We start from the raw sequence: 19,084 nt of genomic DNA on the forward strand, positions 1-19,084 counted from the left end.
AGATCAGCGCGTCTACCAGTGTGAAAGAATAGGCAGACGCGCGCGATCTAGCCGTAGCTGTAGCCGAAGTCGCCGTTTCGGACACGGCCTAAAGTGCGTTTTGCTTAAAGGTGCTGTGCAGTGCTGAATGTTATAAATTTTCTCTTTCCTTCAGATTACAAAAGAGGGCGCTTCATCGTCTCCCCGCCGGCAATATGACAGCCGTTGATCCAATCGTCTGGAACTGGAAAAGCATTCTGGCACTAATCTTCGCCGTAGTTGGTACAATTGGCAACTCTACTGTAATAATTGTGTATGCCCGGAAGAGGAGTTCTGGAAAGAACGGTGGCAGGCGAACGCCTCGGAACGCCACAGATGCGTTCATCTTGAACTTAGCTTTTGCTGATCTGATAACATCAATTTGCATCATACCGCGACCGAAATTGAGCAAAGTGAATCAGGATTTAGGTGGACAGATTTATTGTCGAGTTGTCAATACTGATGTTATACTTTGGGTCTCCATCGTGGCTTCAATATTCACACTGACTCTTGTGTCGATTGAGAGGTATCTTGCAATCGTATACCCCATCCGGTACAGGACGATCTTCGCTGGTAACCGGGGACGTCTTGTGCTTGTTTTAATATGGTTGGTATCCCTGGTTCTCAACAGTTTCAACGTGTACTGTGTGGGAATTGACCCAGTGAAGGAAAGCTGTACTGCAGCTTACCCTAGCCTAGCATACCAACAGTTTATAGGAGCGGGGCTTTTCGTTGTGGAGTACTTCATCCCCATGGTGATTATGATCGTCACTCATGTTCTGGCAATACGGGCGTTGAGGGCGCATGCCAGAACCCTTTTATCTCGCAACGAATCACCCAATAGCCCCGCCTACTCCCTTCTGAACACCAGACGTAAAGTCATCGAAATGTTGCTGACAGTCGTTATCATCTTCATCGTGTGTTGGTCTGGAGACCAAGTCATGTTCCTTGCCTTCAACCTTGGTTATGCATACCCTGAATACCTCGCAAGTGACATCTACCAGGCTTTCTTTCTCCTCGCTTTCGTCAACTCCTGCGCAAATCCCATCATCTACACGTTTAAAAATCAACAGTTCAGGCGGGCAGTGAAGGGACTCTTTAAGTGCCAATCCAATCGAGTGAATGACGTCACGAAAGTTCGGGGAATTGAGAATGGATTATCTCAGATGAGTTTGATTAACGCATTGTTCTTAAATAACATCAGAGCGACTTATCCTCAACTTCAAAAGCCTGCAGCCCATGTGCGGCAAGCTGCCAGTGTTCCGTGAACACTAGACACTCGCCCCCTCTTTTTTCAAGAAGGAACTTTACAAACCACACTTGTTCTCAAAGACTTACATTGGGTTTAAAGGTAGTGGACACTATTGGTAATTACTCAAAATAATTATTAGCATAAAACCTTACTTGGTAACGAGCAATGGAGAGATGTTGATGGTACACACATTGTGAGAAAAGGCTCCCTCTAAAGTAACGAAGTTTTCGCGAAAGAAGTGATTTTCCACGCATGATTTCGAGACCTCAGAAGTTAACTGGAAAAAGGGTTACCAGCTGAAATATCATGTTATGTGCACAACCATGCACAGTTTGTGACTGGTTCTCTGCCTTTTGGCAATTGTCAAAGACTAGTCTTCACACTTGGTTTATCTCAACATTTGCATAAAATAACAAACCTGCGAAAGTTTGAGCTCAATTGTCACACGAAGTTTTGCGTTTTGCGCTTTCATATGCTTGATTTCCAAACCTCAAATTCTAAATATGAGGTCTCGAAATCAAATTCGTGGAAAATTACTTCTTTCTCGAAAACTACGTAATTTCAGAGGGAGCTGTTTCTCACAATGTTTTATACGATCAACCTCTCCCATTACTCTTAATCAAGAAAGGTTTTATGATAATAAATATTTTGAGTAATTATTACCAATAGAGTCCTCTGCCTTTAAAATGGGCTGTAGGAGGATTCAAAAGAGGGCGCTATCAGAATAAGCTAGTACACAGTTTGCCATTAGGGGGCGGGGAACATCTCGGGGGGGGGGGGCAGCATTTTCTGCCACACCGGTGCCCAGTTCTTGAATGAAGGGCCCACTGTTGGAAGTCCTTGGCTGAATGATAAAACATTGCTAGTCAAAAAGCAGGATACCAGCAGGATACCAGTTAAAAGACATGTAAAAAGGTATAATTTGCTGACTGGTATGCATAATTTTGTCATGATCAGGTGATAATGAAAGGTCATAAAAAACAGTGGATAATATCTACACTCCTGTCAAATAATGACCAAGAAAAATGTTATTATATTACAAACGGGAAATTGAGACAAGAAATAAGCTAAACCGATAATCAAAATGAAGAAATAAAACACATTGACAACAATATTGAATTTTATGGTAATCTTTATTTAAATTATTACTTAAAATCGAAATGTGTTTCCTTGTACTTTGAATATTTTGTATGAAAACCGTTTTGTTGGTGCCTCTTAAAGTCTGTTTTTTAAACCCACTGGTAACAGTTAGTTCATCAGGTCTTGGCACAAAACCCATTTTACTGTTGTATTATTTTTGTTTGGTTAAATAGCCCCGATTTAAAATTTTGTATTTAAACTGAAGCAAATACACTGTTCCCATAACAACTAAATCCTGAAACAAACATACAACAGACAAACAAATAAACAAACACAAAATAAAAGTGTGATTAGTAAAACCGAACAATGTCACATTTCATGTTGTGAGATGTGACTAAGATTTGGATATATCGCTCTGCAAAATGATCTAGACATAATTTCCTGGAAATAAGTTTCTCTGGAAGGAATGATTCAGGAAAGGAAAACAGAAAACAAACTTTCCTTCAGAATTTTGACGACACAAATTCGCAACAAATACTATGCATCAGTTGACCTGTGCTCAAATCCTGCGATACATTCGCTGCGGATGCGACGTCAAAATTTGTATGAACCAGGCTTAAAGGGACACGTTGCCTTGGATAGGTCGAAGTGGTCTTTGAAAAGCGTTTGAAACCGTTTGTTATACAAATGCATATGGTTAGACAGATGTTTAAAAAGAAAAATATAATGATCCACACAAATATGTCTTAAAGTTGTACTGACCGAACCAAGGCAAAAGGTGCCTTTAAGTTATGGTTGTGTTTCTTTGAGCTTCCTTGAAACTCATTTCTCCTCAAATAATTTGAGTTGTAAAACGTTTCTCGGTCTTAACATGTCCCTAAATAGTTGACTTATAAAAAAGAAACTTAAAGGTTGCTTTCTCATCTTTCCACTTTGGAAAAATGTAAAAAACACCACAAACAATGTGCACAAACAAATTTATAACAGTTGACTATAAAGCCAACACAATAACCCACATTGAAGACAAATAACATTGGAGAACATAAACTAAAACGAACTCAAAACAGAAAGGATAGAACTCAAGTAACTTTTCTTAAGTTTTCATCAGTTTAACCCTTTTTGTATCGAAGCAATACTCCAGCAAACAAAACCATCAACAGTACATGGTTCATCACAAAGCAAAAAATAACAACAAATCTCATGAATCTTGAATCTTTTCAACTAAAAATCAAAACATTTCCAAAGAAAAGTGTCCGAAAAAAAGAAAAAAAAGACGATTTCAGTCGATGAGTTTTTAGAAAGTTGAATGAGGTGTGTGGAAAGGGATTGGTCCTAAAGCTGTGTATATTTTTATAAATATGAAGTTATGGCAAGTGTAAATAACTTGCACTGCAGCAAAACCCAGGACCCCCATCCCCTGGACTTGTGGACAAGTCGTAAAATGTCTATCGGGGTGATAGCATTCCAATTCTCCCCGCAATATTCTCGCGAGACTGCTGGCCCCGCAACCTACTGGTGTTCGCGCAACAGTGATTTTGCGAGAGCAACCTCACAACTGGACTATTTTATCGCGTGGGACCATTAACGACTTGTCCACAAGTCTACTCATCCCCTTGATATACCAGCTGGTTTTTCCCAGTCTTAGAGACCCTTTGAGGATGGTGGCTCCCTTGTCTTGGGGACTCTTTGAGGATGAAGAAGGGGATAAAGAGGAGTCTAAAGATGTAGAACAAAGATGGGACGTCGTATCTCAGGTACTGCTCGATTGTTGATCTTTGTAAAACTTTTCAATCTGGAAATAAATATTCAAAAAATTGTAGGGGTTATTAAAGACACTGGACACTATTGGTAATTGTCTAAGACCAGTCTTCTCACTTGGTGTATCTCAACATATGCATAAAGTAACAAACCTGTGAAAAATTTGAGCTCAATAGGTCATCGAAGTTACGAGATATAATGAAAGAAAAAACACCCTTGTCCCACCAAGTTGTGTACTTTCAGATGTTTGATTTCGAGACCTCAAATTCTAAATCTGAGGTCTCGAAATCAAATTCTTGGAAAAATACTTCTTTCTCGAAAACTACCTTACTTCAGAGGGAGACTCTGCGAGGATGGAAACAGGCCAAAAACTGTTTGAAACAGCTAACTCTATTTTCTTGATAATTTATGTACTCACAATTTTTTTAATATGAGCTAGAGCACTCTCCTTGCCTTTGCAGTCTTCTGTGCCATAGGGTGGATGGACCGTTACATCACCGGTTACTATGCATACACCTTGCCATTCACATGGGAGTCTGTAAAAGAAATAACATACAAGGTTACGCAGGAGATAACTGTGGACCCACGCTTTCACAGAACATGTGAAATTACACCCCTCAGAGGGGCACAGAGCGGTAAAGGCTCCGTCCCATTGCAGTGAGAACAAGAACGTTAACGACGCTAAGAGAAGGCATTCTATTGGTTGAATTGCTACGCACAGAATACGCCCACACTTATTTAACCAATCGAGGGCCTGAATTAATTACGATTTTATTCACGTTCTCATTATCGGGGCCTGTGTGACCAGGCATTAAGGTGTGACCTCAAGTTAAGAAAGACTGAGAAATGAGACAATTTAGTGGTGTGTCCTGGCCTAGCGGTTAAGAGCACCAGACTCGAGCTCTGGTGTTTCTTATCAGCAGAGTGTGGGCTCGAGTCCCAGTCGTGACACCTCTGTCATTTAAAGCAAGGGATTTTACCCTAATGCTTCGTCCTTTGGATGGGACATAAAGTCGTTGGTCCTGTGTGCTGTGTAGCGCACATAAAAGAACCCAGTGCTCTTATCGAAAAGAGAAGGGGGTATTCCTGATTTGATTGGTAGCATATTGCGCCACAGCACCTTGTAAACCATTACATTGTGGCTATGTAAAAGTAATAATTGGTCTCAGAATTCAAACATAATCCCACATACCCTGTAGGAAAATACTGAATGTGCGCTTAGAAACAACCGCATTAAGCGCCTAATAAATATTAAGCGCCTAATAATGTGTATTATTATTGTTTTATTTTATTATCACTTACGTTTTCCTGATAGTTTGGAATAAATGTTGGGCCTCTACACTGACGCCTTCTTTAAGTAATCTGAAAGAATTCTTTTTCGCTGCAATGGCGTCTTCCGCTCTCTTGTTTAACTGAAACATTAAACACAAACAAAATTTAAAATTTTACAAATGATTATGCCTTTGTGACGGCAACAACTATTTTAATTACCCCAACAGTTTTAAAAGAAAGCATTGAGGAAGACAGTTTCTTCATCCCTGTTGGTCGAGAGCAACGGCTGAGAGAGTTGTGCCACATCACGCGATACACGCGAAGCACACAGCATTCCCTTATAAGGAGTTGTTTACCCGAGGACCTTGACTAGGCCTTACCATTTCATAGCTGGAGGGGTGTTGTGTTGAAAGAAACCATTTAACAATATGATTTTTGCATTTATTTTACTTTTTGACCAAAAAGTGATGATGTTTTTGACCGAAAAGGTATTTATGAATGGGAATCAAAGTGTGTTGAATCGGTTTTCAACTAGTGGTTTAAACCTGCCGAGGCCTGGTTCTTGATAATTTACCTCGACTTCGTCTCGGTAAAATGATCAAGAACCAGGCCTCGTTGGGATTAAACCACTAGTTGAAAACCTCTTCACCACACATTGATTCCCTTATTAATTACAAAATGAAAATCACCTTCTGAATGTTGAGTGGAGACAACTTAGGCTGTGGGTCTGATGAAACCTTTTCTACTTGAGGATCCTTGGCGAAATTTAAATTGACGATGCGTATATCGTATGTGTTCTTTCTCTCACTGTTTGTGGAAGGTGTTTCTGGTTCCAATGGGTCAAGGAGAAATCAATTGACAATAGAACTTTTCCTAACTAGAATCCTAGATGATGAACTAGGCAAAGCTAGTAAAAAACATTTTGAATGAAAATACTGCAACAAAAAGGTGAAAAAAAATTGACTTATGAAATGTCAACTGAGAGTTTGTAAAAGGAGGTGGGCGAGTTTTCCTAATCAACTCTAAGCTAAGACTGCTCCCTGAAAAACATTTCTGTTTAATAAAAAACGGCTTATGAAAAATAGCCCAAATTCTTCATAGTAAATAGTACTAAAGATATTTTATAAGTAGCTAGAAGTTCCGTCCAAGGTTAGTATTAGTATGTAACAACAATTCAATAAAGAAGTAGTAATAAAAATCGACAACATGTGAAGTAAAATCTACATGTAGTGTAGTGTACACAGAGTAGTTCAGCGAAATCATACGGGTTTTAACTCGGGAGTCGTAATCGAATCGTACGTCAAACTCCACAATTACATGAAATATACCACTAACTTCACCACAAAAAGGATACTGAGAGCAAGCATCTTGCTACCTATATCATAAGCCATCACTTCCCCTGAAATTCTCTCCTCAAAACACGTCTTACATGACACAAAATTGCCGACTTTAAACAAGCCATCGCCAAATGTGTTCATGTTCGTCGCCATCTTGTTCGTTTACTAATTTCGGCGCATGCGCTGCTACACAGTGAGCAGTTTACGTCAAGTGAGGGCGCTATGTTAGAATGTCGGTAAACGTCTGCTCAGAAGTTCTTTGGCGGGAAGGCACAAGTTTTTGTAAATTTTAGCGGTTTTTAACCCCAGCACAAGTTCAACATGACGCTTGTCGGTGAGTACAGACTTAATTTCAGTAATTATTTAAATTCAGGCTGGGAATATTTCTAGTAAAACCGCTAAACTTAGAACACAAAAGTGTGCCAAAAAAGTGTTCTGCTTTTGGTCGCTGGACCGTGTCGTTGTATTTTGTACACGGAATGTACACGTGCAATTAAAAAGCCATATACGCACTAATTGATGCTGCAGTGTTGTTGAAAATTGCTTACGAAACCCCTTCCTGCGCTTAGCCTGTATTTGAGCGTGAAAAACAAAAAGGATTTTCTAGTCTTCTATTATGTCTGGGTAACAGTTTGGTTGCTTTTCCGTATACTTATTTGTTTTAATCTTTAACAGTTCTGAAAAAATAGTGCTATATTACCAAAGTGGTCATGTATCATGCACTGCACTTGGTTGCCTCCAAGTTGCTCATTTTACGAGGCCCTAATACAAGAAGACAGACGAGATAGGCCTACCACCCAAGCGAATTAACGCCATCTTGTGAATTATTACAACTTGTAATATCAAATTAATTTATGACAACCCGTGTTGATGGAGACACTCATAAAATTCAGTAGTATACATCAGTGCACACGATTGCAGTAAGGGTTTATATATTGACATGGACCAAATCATGTTATTGCTGCAGATCACTCATTATAGTCGCTCCCCATGGGAGTCTAAGGTTATTGATATCCAAAATGTGAAGCTACAATTTTATGGTCAGTCATGAGGGCTCTTAGAATGATTGGTGTATCTGAGCTAGACTAATCAGCCTTAAAAAAAACCTCCAATGTATATTTCTAGTATATTTATTGTCATTATCACATGAACTAAATTGAAACCGGTGTCCCAAAGGGCAGACTCGCTTAAAAAAAAAAAAAAAAAAACTGCATCTAAACTTTTAAAAGTTAAACATTACAAAAACACGACAAACACAGCAAATTGAAAAAAAGAAGAAAAAAACAAATTTACAACCAATGAGTGAGCATAAACATGGAATACAGATAAACCTTCAGTGAGCTCTTCCACTTATTTCACACAAAAATGTTTAGTAACAAAATAAAGAATTTATGAAAAATGAGAGATTCTCATGCAGCCCATTACTTTTTGTTTCCATTTTTGTCGTGTAATTATTTATTTTGACCAGGCTTTTGCATTATTTTGTTCTTATCAGATGAACATTAGCATTGAGTCTTTGAAGCATTCAGTCTACAAACTGTTAAAAACAATATTTGTGTAAAAATAATTTTGATTTGATTTTTTGTATGGCGTTATGTGTGATTTAGCTGAATTTTAGCTCGACAACAAAAGTTGCCGTTATGCTTGTTTACGAGGCGTTTATAAAGTAATGCCAGAAGAGGTACATGAAGGATGACCGAACGCACCTGCCTTTGTTTTCGAGGGGGTAGGGTGGGGTGATGATATGAGAGAGGGTAACCGAATCTTTTAATTCGAACCTATTTGTTGAACTGCAGGGGTCACACAGTACCTTCACTTTCTCTCCCATACTAAAGCAGTATAGAAATACGGAGTGAAACCTTAATAAAAGACTGAATCTTTTAATTCAAACCTATTTGTTGAACTGGAGGTCACACTGTAACATCACTTCCTCTCCCATACTACATCAGTAGAGTGAAACCCTAGCCTTTAATTGCCTCTCACCTGCGTGTTCCGACCTCCTAGTGCGCCCCGGTCGTTACTCACTGGGGTCTAGCGGGGCCTTGGAGCTCCGGGGTGGCGGGGCTAAGGTACCTGACATCAAAGCATGACCGCGGTATGTCGTTTAGGGTCCCCTGGTGGTGACGGGAAGACATGGTAATTAGAGGTAGGTTCGTTACGGGCGAATAGGAGCGACGGGCCCGCCTAGCCTTCCTGTCAGCTTTCAGACGGGTTTTGATTTATGGTGGGGAAGTTGTTTGTTTGGAAAACATTGCGCCATGAAGTGATGTGTTTCAGGTAAAATATTGAAACTTCAAATTCGAACAACAAAACAATGCGCTATTATATTAAATTAGAGAATGAAAATGCAAACCCTCAATACTTTAAAGTGGAAACAATTTATATAGGTTGAAAACCACATACAATCCCATGTACAATATCTATAAAACTATAATAAAGAAATTGATAATTTACTATATATCATAGATAGAGGATTGTATTATATTTCGTTAAAAAAATGCCCTTGCTGAATTGAAGTCTTCAATCAAGACACTTTGGACCTGTCCCCAAGGGGTTATCCCTCCCCGGACTATCTTCATTTTAGATCACTGACCACCTCTCACCTGTGGTGGTCTCAATGAACACCCAGACCATTGTTCACTGACTACGCTCCACCGATGTCTACACCTGCCTCACCCCCCTTGGGGTCCACCAAGGTCCCTCTGATGCTCTTAGGTAGAAGGGGCAGAGGTCGTAGACCTGGAACTAACGGTGCCCCTCTACCACTAAAGCTCGAGAGGGAGCTGTTAGAAGACAACTTCATTTAGCAGACTGTATCATAATAAAGACAAAGTACACTTTTTGAGAATGCATTGCAGGCACTTTAAAAAAAACAGTCTTCTCACTTGGTGCATCTCAACATATGCATAAAATAACAAATCTGTTAAAATTTTGGCTCAAGTTCGTCATCGATTTTGCACGAGAATAAGGAAAGAAAGAAACACCCCTGTTGCATTACTTTCTTGTGTGTTTTCAGATGCACAATAAAAGTCTTCATCTGAAATCTTTCATTATTTGAGTGATAAATTACCTCTTTTGCTAACACTACGTTTCTTTAGAGGGATTCTTTTCTCACAATGTGTTATACTATCAACAGCTCTCCATTGCTCCTTAGTTGCCAAGTCAGTGCCTTCAAGGGGCATAGGTCGTAGACCTGAAACTAACGGGCCCCTCTCACCAAAGGTGAGAGTGAGCTGTTGAAGACAACTTCATCTACCAGACTACATCATAATAAAGACAGAGTACACCTTGAGAATGCCTTCAGGCGTCTTAATCATTAAGAATAAAAAAGCATGAGTTTTATAAGTCTTGATGCCTTAGAGACATTGCTTTACGTGCACCTGTCTTCACTTGATATAGATGTCTTGTTTTGACCTAACATGTCAGATGTGGAAACAAGTTAGTTACTTTTTTACTTACTAAAGAGACGTTTGCGGGAACACAATGTGAAATCTCTTTAATAAGAGTGTGTTGGTACTATTCTAAAAATAACCGGTGGTTGACAACTCAACGTTTCGATCAGTATGCTCTGGGGCCAATAAAGCTGCTTAAGCAAAAAAATTTGCTTAAGCACGAAAATAGCTCGCATATTTTACACATGTTACTTGCCAAATTTTTATGCCATATACATTGCTTGTGACTGGTATTTAGCTGTGGTTTACTTAGAATAACAATTGAGTGGACTCTTGGCCGATAATCTGATTTTACTAAGCAAGGATTTTTCGCTTAAGCAAAATTTTGTGCTTAAGCAGCTCTATGAAATGTGGCCCAGTATGCTCTGGGCCAATTTCATAGAGCTGCTTAAGCAAAAAAATGCTGTAGCACGAAAAAAAGCTCGCTTGGTTTACACATATTGCTGGCCAAAATTCCATGCCATATACATTGCTTGTGACTGGTATTTAGCTGTTGTTTACTTAGCATAACACTTGAGTGGAGTCTTGGCCGGTAATCTGATTTTACTAAGCAAGGATTTTTTTGCTTAAGCAACATTTTGTGATTAAGCAGCTTTATGAAATTGGGCCCTGGTCGTCTACAGGAGAAGTTACTTGTTTGTGTCGTCAGCTAGTTGTATGATGCAATTTAAGTTTGTTTTTTGGGGGAAATTCAGTTTGTCTCGAAGAAATCCCCCACTTTTGACCTTACACGTCAGACGGCGAATTGAAACTATTTTAAGTTTCCTTCGGCGATATCTCAAAAGCGCAAGCACTTTTTTGAATGAAATGTTCGTAAGTTACTGATAGGGCCTATAGGGTTAAACAATCAACGGTGTAATAAAACCAAAGGTATACGTTGCCTTTCAGAAGATTATTTTGCAGGGGCGGGGTTTGGGGATCCGGGATGGGCTAAAAGGTTGACCACAATATCAAAGTAAAGCTTTGATTCCCTTTTTTTATTTTTTTATTTTTTATTTATTTTACAGTTACCCCTTAGTCCAAACGGAGTTATAACATCCAAATGTAAAAGCTAAAGGACCATTGGTCCACCCCCAAATACAGTACCCATCGCTGACCCTGCAGAGCTACTGTCACGTGACACCGTGACCCGATTAGGGCAGACAATACGGAAGTAAACACAGTTACACAGAACGGGAACAAAAAATTAGAGTGTGTCAAACTTTAGTCTGGACTCCATTAGTCTAACACTACGGGGATGAGAGAAACTATACCACAGGTTGCTTTAATCATTGATGTTCTGGTGTTTAAAGGCACTGGACACTACCGGTAACTATATTCAAAATAATTGTTAAGGCACTAGGCTATTGGTAACTACATAAATACTCAAAATAATTGTTAGCAAAACAAACTTACTTGGTAACGAGAAATGGAGAGCTGTTGATAGAATAAAACATTGTGAGTAACGGCTCCCGCCTACAGTAACGTAGTTTTGAAAAAGAGTTATTTTCTCACTCAAATAAAAAAAACCTTCAGATCTCTGTTGATAGTATAACACATTGTTAGAAACGGCCCCCCTCTAAATTAAACGTAGTAGAATATATAGCGGTAAGTAGAATATTTTTAAGACAGTTCTCTAAAGAACAAACCCTACCTGGCTAGTGGTGTTACCACAAACCAAAATGTATAATGAGAAAGATGTAATGTCTCACTCAAATATTAAACAAATTCAGGCCTGAAGCCTTTTATTTGTGCAACAAGGTTTTTTTCTTTCACTATTCTCTTGCAACTTTGATGACCATTATTGAGTCAAAATTTGTACAGAGTTTTTTATTTTATAGATGATGTTGGAATACACCAGGTGAGAATACTGGTCTTTGACAATTACCGAAAGTGTACAGTGCCTTTAATCATGAATTGTCTGTGTTTCAAATAGATCTTGGCATACGTGAGGAAGACTAGTTGAATAATTGACTTTCCTCAAAGGGGGGTGCGGGGTATTCCCAAGTTGGATCTAGTTTCAGTAGACGGCGGAGTAATGAAGGAGCTTCGGATGCGAAAAGACCTCGGGCAATATTTATCCGCGTTGCTCAGTTTTTCGTGAGACAGTTTGATGTTTTTACGCGACCGTGAGAGAGTCATATGGGGCAGATTATTGTGAAGAGTCCGACCATTACAGGCTTGGTTTATACAACTTTTTTTTGAGCAGAGCAAGAGCCGCATTTGTACCTAATATAGGAACGAGGTTCAAACCAGGAATTAGTTAGAGGATGACCACATTTGCTGGATTTTAAGAACTTTAATGACAGATAAAACAGGATTTCCAAATTTTAAAAACTGTTGTCCAATATTATGTTCACTTATAATATTTACTTGTTAAATGACAGAAACTGGGTCTCCGAATTGTTTATAAACTTGGAGTCCAACTTTAAAACACGGTGTCCAAAAGACACTCAGACACCCCAATGGCTAATACTTTGTAAAGGAACTTTTGAAAATATCAAGCTTGAAGATTGGAAATGTGGAGATAGAGTGCTACCCGTGGTGTAAAAAATACATTTAAGTTATTGTATTGTCAGAACACCGAAGTCAATTGAGAATAACGAAATTACCAGGGCCCAAATTCATCTGTTAGCACAAAAACTCGCGAATACTATTGCTTATCACAATCAGGTTACCAGCCTAATTTACAGTACGTTTGCATTGTTGTGACTGGTGACTCAATATTTTGCTTAGCAAAGAAATTTGTCAAGAAGTATATTCTGCTTAACAGCTTTATGAATTTGGGTACAGAATTTGTGTCTTTTCTGAAGTACGGGTTAAAGTGATGACAGCGGGTCGTTGATGTATGAGTCCCCGGGGCAAAGGGCTCTAACAGCCCCATGGATTATCAGTGATGAGACCCTACCTGTTTGCAAACCCCTACCCAGTCCTTCATTATTGTCCCTATTTATGTTGTAAATTTGTCTTTTGTTTTTCCACACAACCAAACACGAGATGAGTAGACAGTACTCGTATAAAGCAGGACTTAACGTGAACTTTTGAGGTGAGCTTATCGTCGTGGAATTCATGCCGTAGGCAGTTGACTTAGTCAGGCATGGCTGAACCTCCTCGGCCGGCCTTACCTCGGGGGCCAGTCAATTCAAGATACTATTACGTCTCATCAAATGAACTTGTGAACTCCAAAAACTAAACGCTCCTGGCATTGGGGCAAGACTATTTTTAGACTTTAGAGGCCCTGCATTGTTTGATAATAAGGTTTATAAACAATGAGGGCATAGATTTTACCACAAAGTCACTGACAGCTGTGTAGGCTCTTTTCGATACGTTTCGGTCTCCAGTGCGTCACTAGAATGTTAAAATCGCGCGTTTTGGGGTACGGGGCTTCCAAGACAGTAATGTAGGCTGTTTTCAACAGGTTTCGGCTTCATAGTGCGTCACTAGAATATTAAAATCGCGCGTCTTGGTTATGTGGCTTCATTTGGTAATGTACGCTCTTTTCAATTCGGCTTCGACCTCTTATCTTTAGTGAGTCACTTGAAGTGTTAAGTTGCTCTATTCAATACGGTTTCGGCCTCTAATTTCAAAATCGCTTGTTTTCGTTAAGGGCTTCGTTCAGGTAGACAAAGCTGCACCCAAAAGTCTAGGTTTCGAAAAGGGGGAGGGTGCGTTGTTCCTAGGGGTAACAAAAACCAACCAAAACCATCAGGGTGGCTGAATTGGATCCCAAATCTTGCACGAACTCCTTTCCCCCTTCACCAAGAAGTCCAAAATAAACCAACAAAATGTCAACAAACATGAAATGTCAATTTTCTCTTCCTATACATGAATCTATACGTTAATGAGCCATGACGTATGTTTCCCATCCACAGGTGTGCTACTAAACAACCAGTGGTGAACATACAAGCAGTGGACACATTGAAGTCATTTAATAGCGTTATAAATTTAGGTTATAGACGAGCCTTGTATAATCAGCTACACATACTTCACCCCTATCTTAATGTTGCATGTAGGTTCTCGTATAATTGTATGGCAGTGTTAACGGGAAATGGTGCCATTGAAAATATTAATGTTCTTCCCTAAAATAAACTCTTCGAGATACTGTGGACACAATGACACTATTAGGTTTTGGTGAATTTGTCTTTACACCCCGTGAGTGTACATACCTTATTAAAAATGCTTATGGTTTCTGAGTGGTCATCATTTACATTATTTCCCCCCCCCCCCTCTCTCTCCTTCTCTCCCAAAGACTATTGGTGGCAGAAGACTTACCCAGGTAAATCCATTGTCCTTCGGAAACGTCTATGACTGACGTAACCAATGGAAATTTAACTGCTCAGTCTGCTGCCACCTAGCGTTCAAACGTTCTCGGAATGTCATCTCAGCTTGCCACGGGGAAGGGGTCTCGATGTGCAGCTTAGCATTCCTTTTTCAATGAGACACAAGGATAATTATTTTCGAAACCACGGCTTGAGCAGGGTCCAATTTCATGGCTCTGCTTACCGTAAGCAGGGAATCGGCGCTTACGGAAGCAGGGATTACTTTGCTTACGGCAAGCGTATTTCACGGGTTAGCGGTGAATTTGGGCTTCTGCGCGTGCGTACTCCACGTTACTAGGCATTCTACGCTTACATGGCTAGCGAAGAAATTCGGCGCTTGCACGTAAGCGGGGAATCGTGATCGTAAGCGCAGAATTCGGCGGTAAGCCAGAGCCATGAAAGTGGGCGCTGTAGGCTTGTGCTTAGTCTTGGGCCTATTCTGGGCTTAGTCTGAGCTTTAGTATTGAGCTTAGGCTTGAGCTTACGTCAGTTATTTGGGAAATGGTACGGTATTAAAGCAATTGGATACTTTCTAAACAGAACAAAAATTAACAGTTCACAGATTTACAAATAACTGACAGGGTTAACAGAAGATACATATGTATATATAAGTTGTGACACACGTGTGGGCCTTTGGACAATACTGTTTACCGATGTTGTGCGATTGCTTTAATGAACATTGGCCAAGTCGTTGCCTGAATTCCAGTTTGTAAGTTGTAGTTTTTATCTGTCAAGACAAGTTGACTGAGAAGCTGATTGTTCTCGAGCATTCTGCGTCTTACCTCTCGATACACTACAATCGAGTACACAAACATGCATCCATTACCCGCACCATTCCACTATTAATAACATCGCAATTTCCATTCTTAACAGGTCTACACTCCCCCACGTCAACCCAAGGTGGCTTTGAGATCTTAATGTTTCGAAAACACGAACGATGTGCCCCCCTTTCTTTGTCAAAACACAAGCAGCCTCTACTCCCAGGAGATGTGAACTTGGGGAAATCTGGCAGTTCCTGGACTGGAGGTGAGCTATACGTTTAAATTAAACCCACATTGTGTTTAGTAATAACCGAGGGTTAAAATCAATGGGGTGTTTTTGGTTCTTTACTGCGATGGGTGACAAACCTGTATGAAAGACTAACGTTGATTGGTCAATAAACCTGTATCATAGACCATCGTAGATTGGTCAACAAACCTGCATAGAAGACCAATGTTGATTGGTCAACAAAACTATCAAAGACCAATGTTGATGGTCAACAAACCTGCATCAAAGACCACCTTTGCTTGGTCAAGAAACCTGTATCAAAGACCATCCTTGGTTGGTCAACAAACCTGAGTCTGAGTCAGTTTGTTGACATCAAGTGTTTTGCTCAAGTTCATTGTTGCCAATTTACAAGATCTGTAATTAATCACATTTTTTTTATTTTTTCATATCAACTATCATAAGTTTACAAACAACAATAATGTATTCAGACACTTCCCAATATAGGCGCACCCTGTGGTTTCTAAACGACAACTTTAAAGGCAGTGGACACTATTGACAATTGTCAAAGACTAGCCTTCACAGTTTGTGTATCTCAACATATGTACACAATAACTAACCTGTGAAAATTTGAGCTCAATCGGTCATCGAAGTTGCGAGATAATAATGAAAGAAAAAAACATCCTTGTATTTTTGTCACACGAAGTTGTGTGCGTTCAGATGGTTGATGTCGAGAACTCAAGTTCTAAATCTGGAGGTCTCGAAATCCAATTCGTGGAAAATTACTTCTTTCTCGATAACTATGGCACTTCAGAGGGAGCCGTTTCTAACAATGTTTTATACCATCAACCTCTCCCCATTACTCGTCACCAAGAAAGGTTTTATGCTAATAATTATTTTGAGTAATTACCAATAGTGCCCACTGCCTTTAAACTATATTACATTTATAAAAGACTGGTAATCTATAAACCTGATCACTAATACCACAATCCCTCGGGAAGAAGACATTAAGATATCTAGTTTAACGAGTCTGACAGCCAGACATGTTTCCTTTTCCCGTGTGTGTACACGTTTACCATAGTCATTGATCTTGACTGCGTAAATTAGAGGTACACAACCTGTAGGTCTGAACGATTAGTTGAGCTTTTAAAATGTTCATGGCATCCCAAAGAATCGACTTGTGCCTAGCGATAGGACATATTTAGGACAACCAAGCACACAGTACAGCAGTACTTTTGAAAACTTCTATTAAGAAAATATTCGTTGACAACTGGGGGAACAATTTGGAGTTGTAGCCCTACTGGGTGTTGTGTTTTGTCCACTTAGGCCCTATATAAGCTTTGATGTGATAATTAAAACAAAAATCTTGAAAACCATGTTTTCATTATCACGTAGACAATAATGTTGATTTGCACACTCATAACAAGAGCCCCTAGACTTTTTAAAAGATACAAAGTGTGTATAGGCCAGACGTGCCCCCCCCCCCCCCAGAAGAAATGGTGCGCCCATGCTCCCCCCTAACATTTTGCTCTAGTTTTGATAACACAGGTTTGAGTCGAAGTATGTACCCGCAAATTGACTATTCATTTTGGCCTCATTCCTATTTTAACTCCATGCACATCTTCAAACACATAATGACTTTGATGAAATCCGAAATGTTGAGAGTGTAACATTACAGTAAACCCAGTTTGTATGGGGAAGCTAGACCTACTATTCAGAAAGATGTATAGCCCAGGCCCACGGAAAGTAGGTTATTTGCAGGCATCGCAACATTTGTTACAACCATCATGGTGGAAGTATAACTGAGCTGTTCTTTAGGTATTAAAGAGATATTCATAACTTTAATTGATGGATCCGGAACTGTATTTAATGCGGACTCAAAACTAATGTTCAAGTTCATCACCAACTGCAAAGGTCAATCCGCAAAGTGTGTCAAAGTCATAAACATTAGAGCGCTGTTATACCAGAACCATGATATCAGATTTAGATGGTAGAGGGGGCTCACAATACATAGTCAGCAACTGCTACGTTGACAGATGCGTTAGATAAAGAGCCTATATTTCGCTCAAATCTTGCTCTGATTCCCGGAGTTGCGATCTAGCGGCCGCCCTTGAACCTCGTATCGTAGCCGAGATCTGCTGCTTTCATCCCCGGTACAAATCTGCGTCAGCTGCAACAGACGCGGATTGTCGATCACCGAGGCTCAGGGTCCTGAGGGAATTGCTAGCTCCGTGTTGCCCGGCGTAGCGTGAAGATTACCCGGTAGGTTTCTTCGCTCGATGCGCGGTGCTTGCCCCGTTGTGGTATACGGTAGCTGAACATTTAGTGATAGAGTGGATACAGTGTACGCTACCAATATCCTCTTGAAGTCAGTGACTTCTTTGGTTTGTCTTCTTGGAGATGAAGAAGGGAAGGGGTATGGTCCCAGAAAGATAATTTAAATTCTTAATCTTAATGGTAGTTAACTTAAGTTTCTATAAACCAACAAGTTTTTTCACTGTCTTCTCTCTACAAAGTGTTCGTGTGATGTTTCAATTAGGATGGTGCTTTGCTGACTATCATAATTTAGGTTCAGAATCAGAATAATGTACAAAATGAGACGACTCAATTGCTTTTAGCCTCATTGGATAATCGACCCTATCCACTACAGAACCAAAGCAAAACAAACAGACAAACAAACAAGCAAACACCCCAACAAACAAACAAACACCCTAACACCCCAACAAACAAAATCCATAGAAGCACTTTGTACCCGAATCAATTGCCAATAAAGTACAAGAATAAATATGTTGTCTAGCTATTGCTTATGAACCAACCACTCCCACGCAAAATAAAAAAGATTCAGTTCTGATAATCAATGTAAACCGAAACCGCACAAGCTCCCTCAACGGTAAGTTTTCGTCAGTAAAAAAAATAATTCGCAACAGCCCCCAAACGGTACGATTTAGCCAGTCAAGCTTAAAGTAACAGCGCGTACGTGTATCTGAGACGCTCAAACGCACATGTTACATTTCCCCCCGTCCGGTCGGCCCACATCGTGTACAAGGCCAACCGTCCAATATACATTCCAGTCATTTGATAATTTTTATCAATAATTTCCGATGTGTTCCACGGCCCGGTAACCGGCCTTGGCCCCTTGGTCCTGTCTGTCAATCAACCCCAAGTCATTGACCTAGATTTCATTAATGAAAAAAAAAATGTAAGTAAAAACTCACCAAGTCCCATGATGCTTTAACTTTTTTTTTTAATTAGCTGCGCTGCAAAGGTAGATTTAAATGAAATTTTTTCCTTGAATGGTTTTTAAAATGAGATCACTCAAGGCGAACTACGAAAGGGGGTAAAATTATATTTTAAAAATGTTACAAATAATGATAAATAGTTTGTCGACAAACGTTATCATATTCAAGTCTGATTATAACGATAGTAAATTAGAATAACCAATTATGCTCTCTGACTTGCTTTAGAGACGTTTTCCTCCTTACATATTTTGTTATACTACAAACCGATCTGTGAAGTCAAAACGCCCACCATGTTTAGGATGTTTACCATAAGGGCCTTGTCACAGGGGCAACTTTGGCAGGCAACTTGGAGGCAACCGTCTTCAGCAGTACATGAGTATTTATTTCAGACATG

At 39.7% G+C, this 19,084-nt stretch overlaps 2 protein-coding genes across 2 annotated transcripts in view; one reads left to right on the forward strand and one right to left on the reverse strand.

Moving 5' to 3' along the window:
- LOC117299929 (galanin receptor type 1-like) overlaps positions 1-1,356 on the forward strand; it is a 28,249-nt gene extending 26,893 nt beyond the window's left edge. The window contains exon 5 of the mRNA XM_033783534.1: positions 155-1,356. Within this exon, the coding sequence (XP_033639425.1) occupies positions 195-1,286 (1,092 nt within the window). The 5' untranslated portion in view covers positions 155-194 and the 3' untranslated portion in view covers positions 1,287-1,356. The remainder of the gene's footprint in view (positions 1-154) is intronic.
- A 1,801-nt stretch (positions 1,357-3,157) lies between these two features.
- Positions 3,158-6,870, reverse strand: LOC117299930 (protein LSM12 homolog A-like). Its single transcript, XM_033783535.1, has 5 exons — positions 6,735-6,870; positions 6,070-6,206; positions 5,411-5,520; positions 4,527-4,644; positions 3,158-4,142 (listed from the first exon to the last, which is right to left on the reverse strand). Exons 1-5 carry the CDS (start codon positions 6,868-6,870, stop codon positions 4,101-4,103), a joined length of 543 nt encoding a protein of 180 aa, XP_033639426.1. The 3' UTR covers positions 3,158-4,100.
- Between the last annotated feature and the right edge of the window lie 12,214 nt (positions 6,871-19,084).

The sequence above is a fragment of the Asterias rubens genome, chromosome 15, assembly GCF_902459465.1.
Source record: "Asterias rubens chromosome 15, eAstRub1.3, whole genome shotgun sequence".
Classification (NCBI taxonomy): Eukaryota; Metazoa; Echinodermata; class Asteroidea; order Forcipulatida; family Asteriidae; genus Asterias; species Asterias rubens.

What these genes read in the sequence shown, in the direction of transcription:
- LOC117299930 (XM_033783535.1), bottom strand. Translation starts at nt 6,870, where the DNA reads ATGGCGACGAACATGAACACATTTGGCGATGGCTTGTTTAAAGTCGGC. An exon ending in TAGCAAGATGCTTGCTCTCA is followed by an intron (nt 6,207 to 6,734) that starts GTATCCTTTTTG and finishes CATTGGAACCAG; the next exon opens with AAACACCTTCCACAAACAGT. An exon ending in TTCCAAACTATCAGGAAAAC is followed by an intron (nt 4,645 to 5,410) that starts GTAAGTGATAAT and finishes TTTCTTTTACAG; the next exon opens with ACTCCCATGTGAATGGCAAG.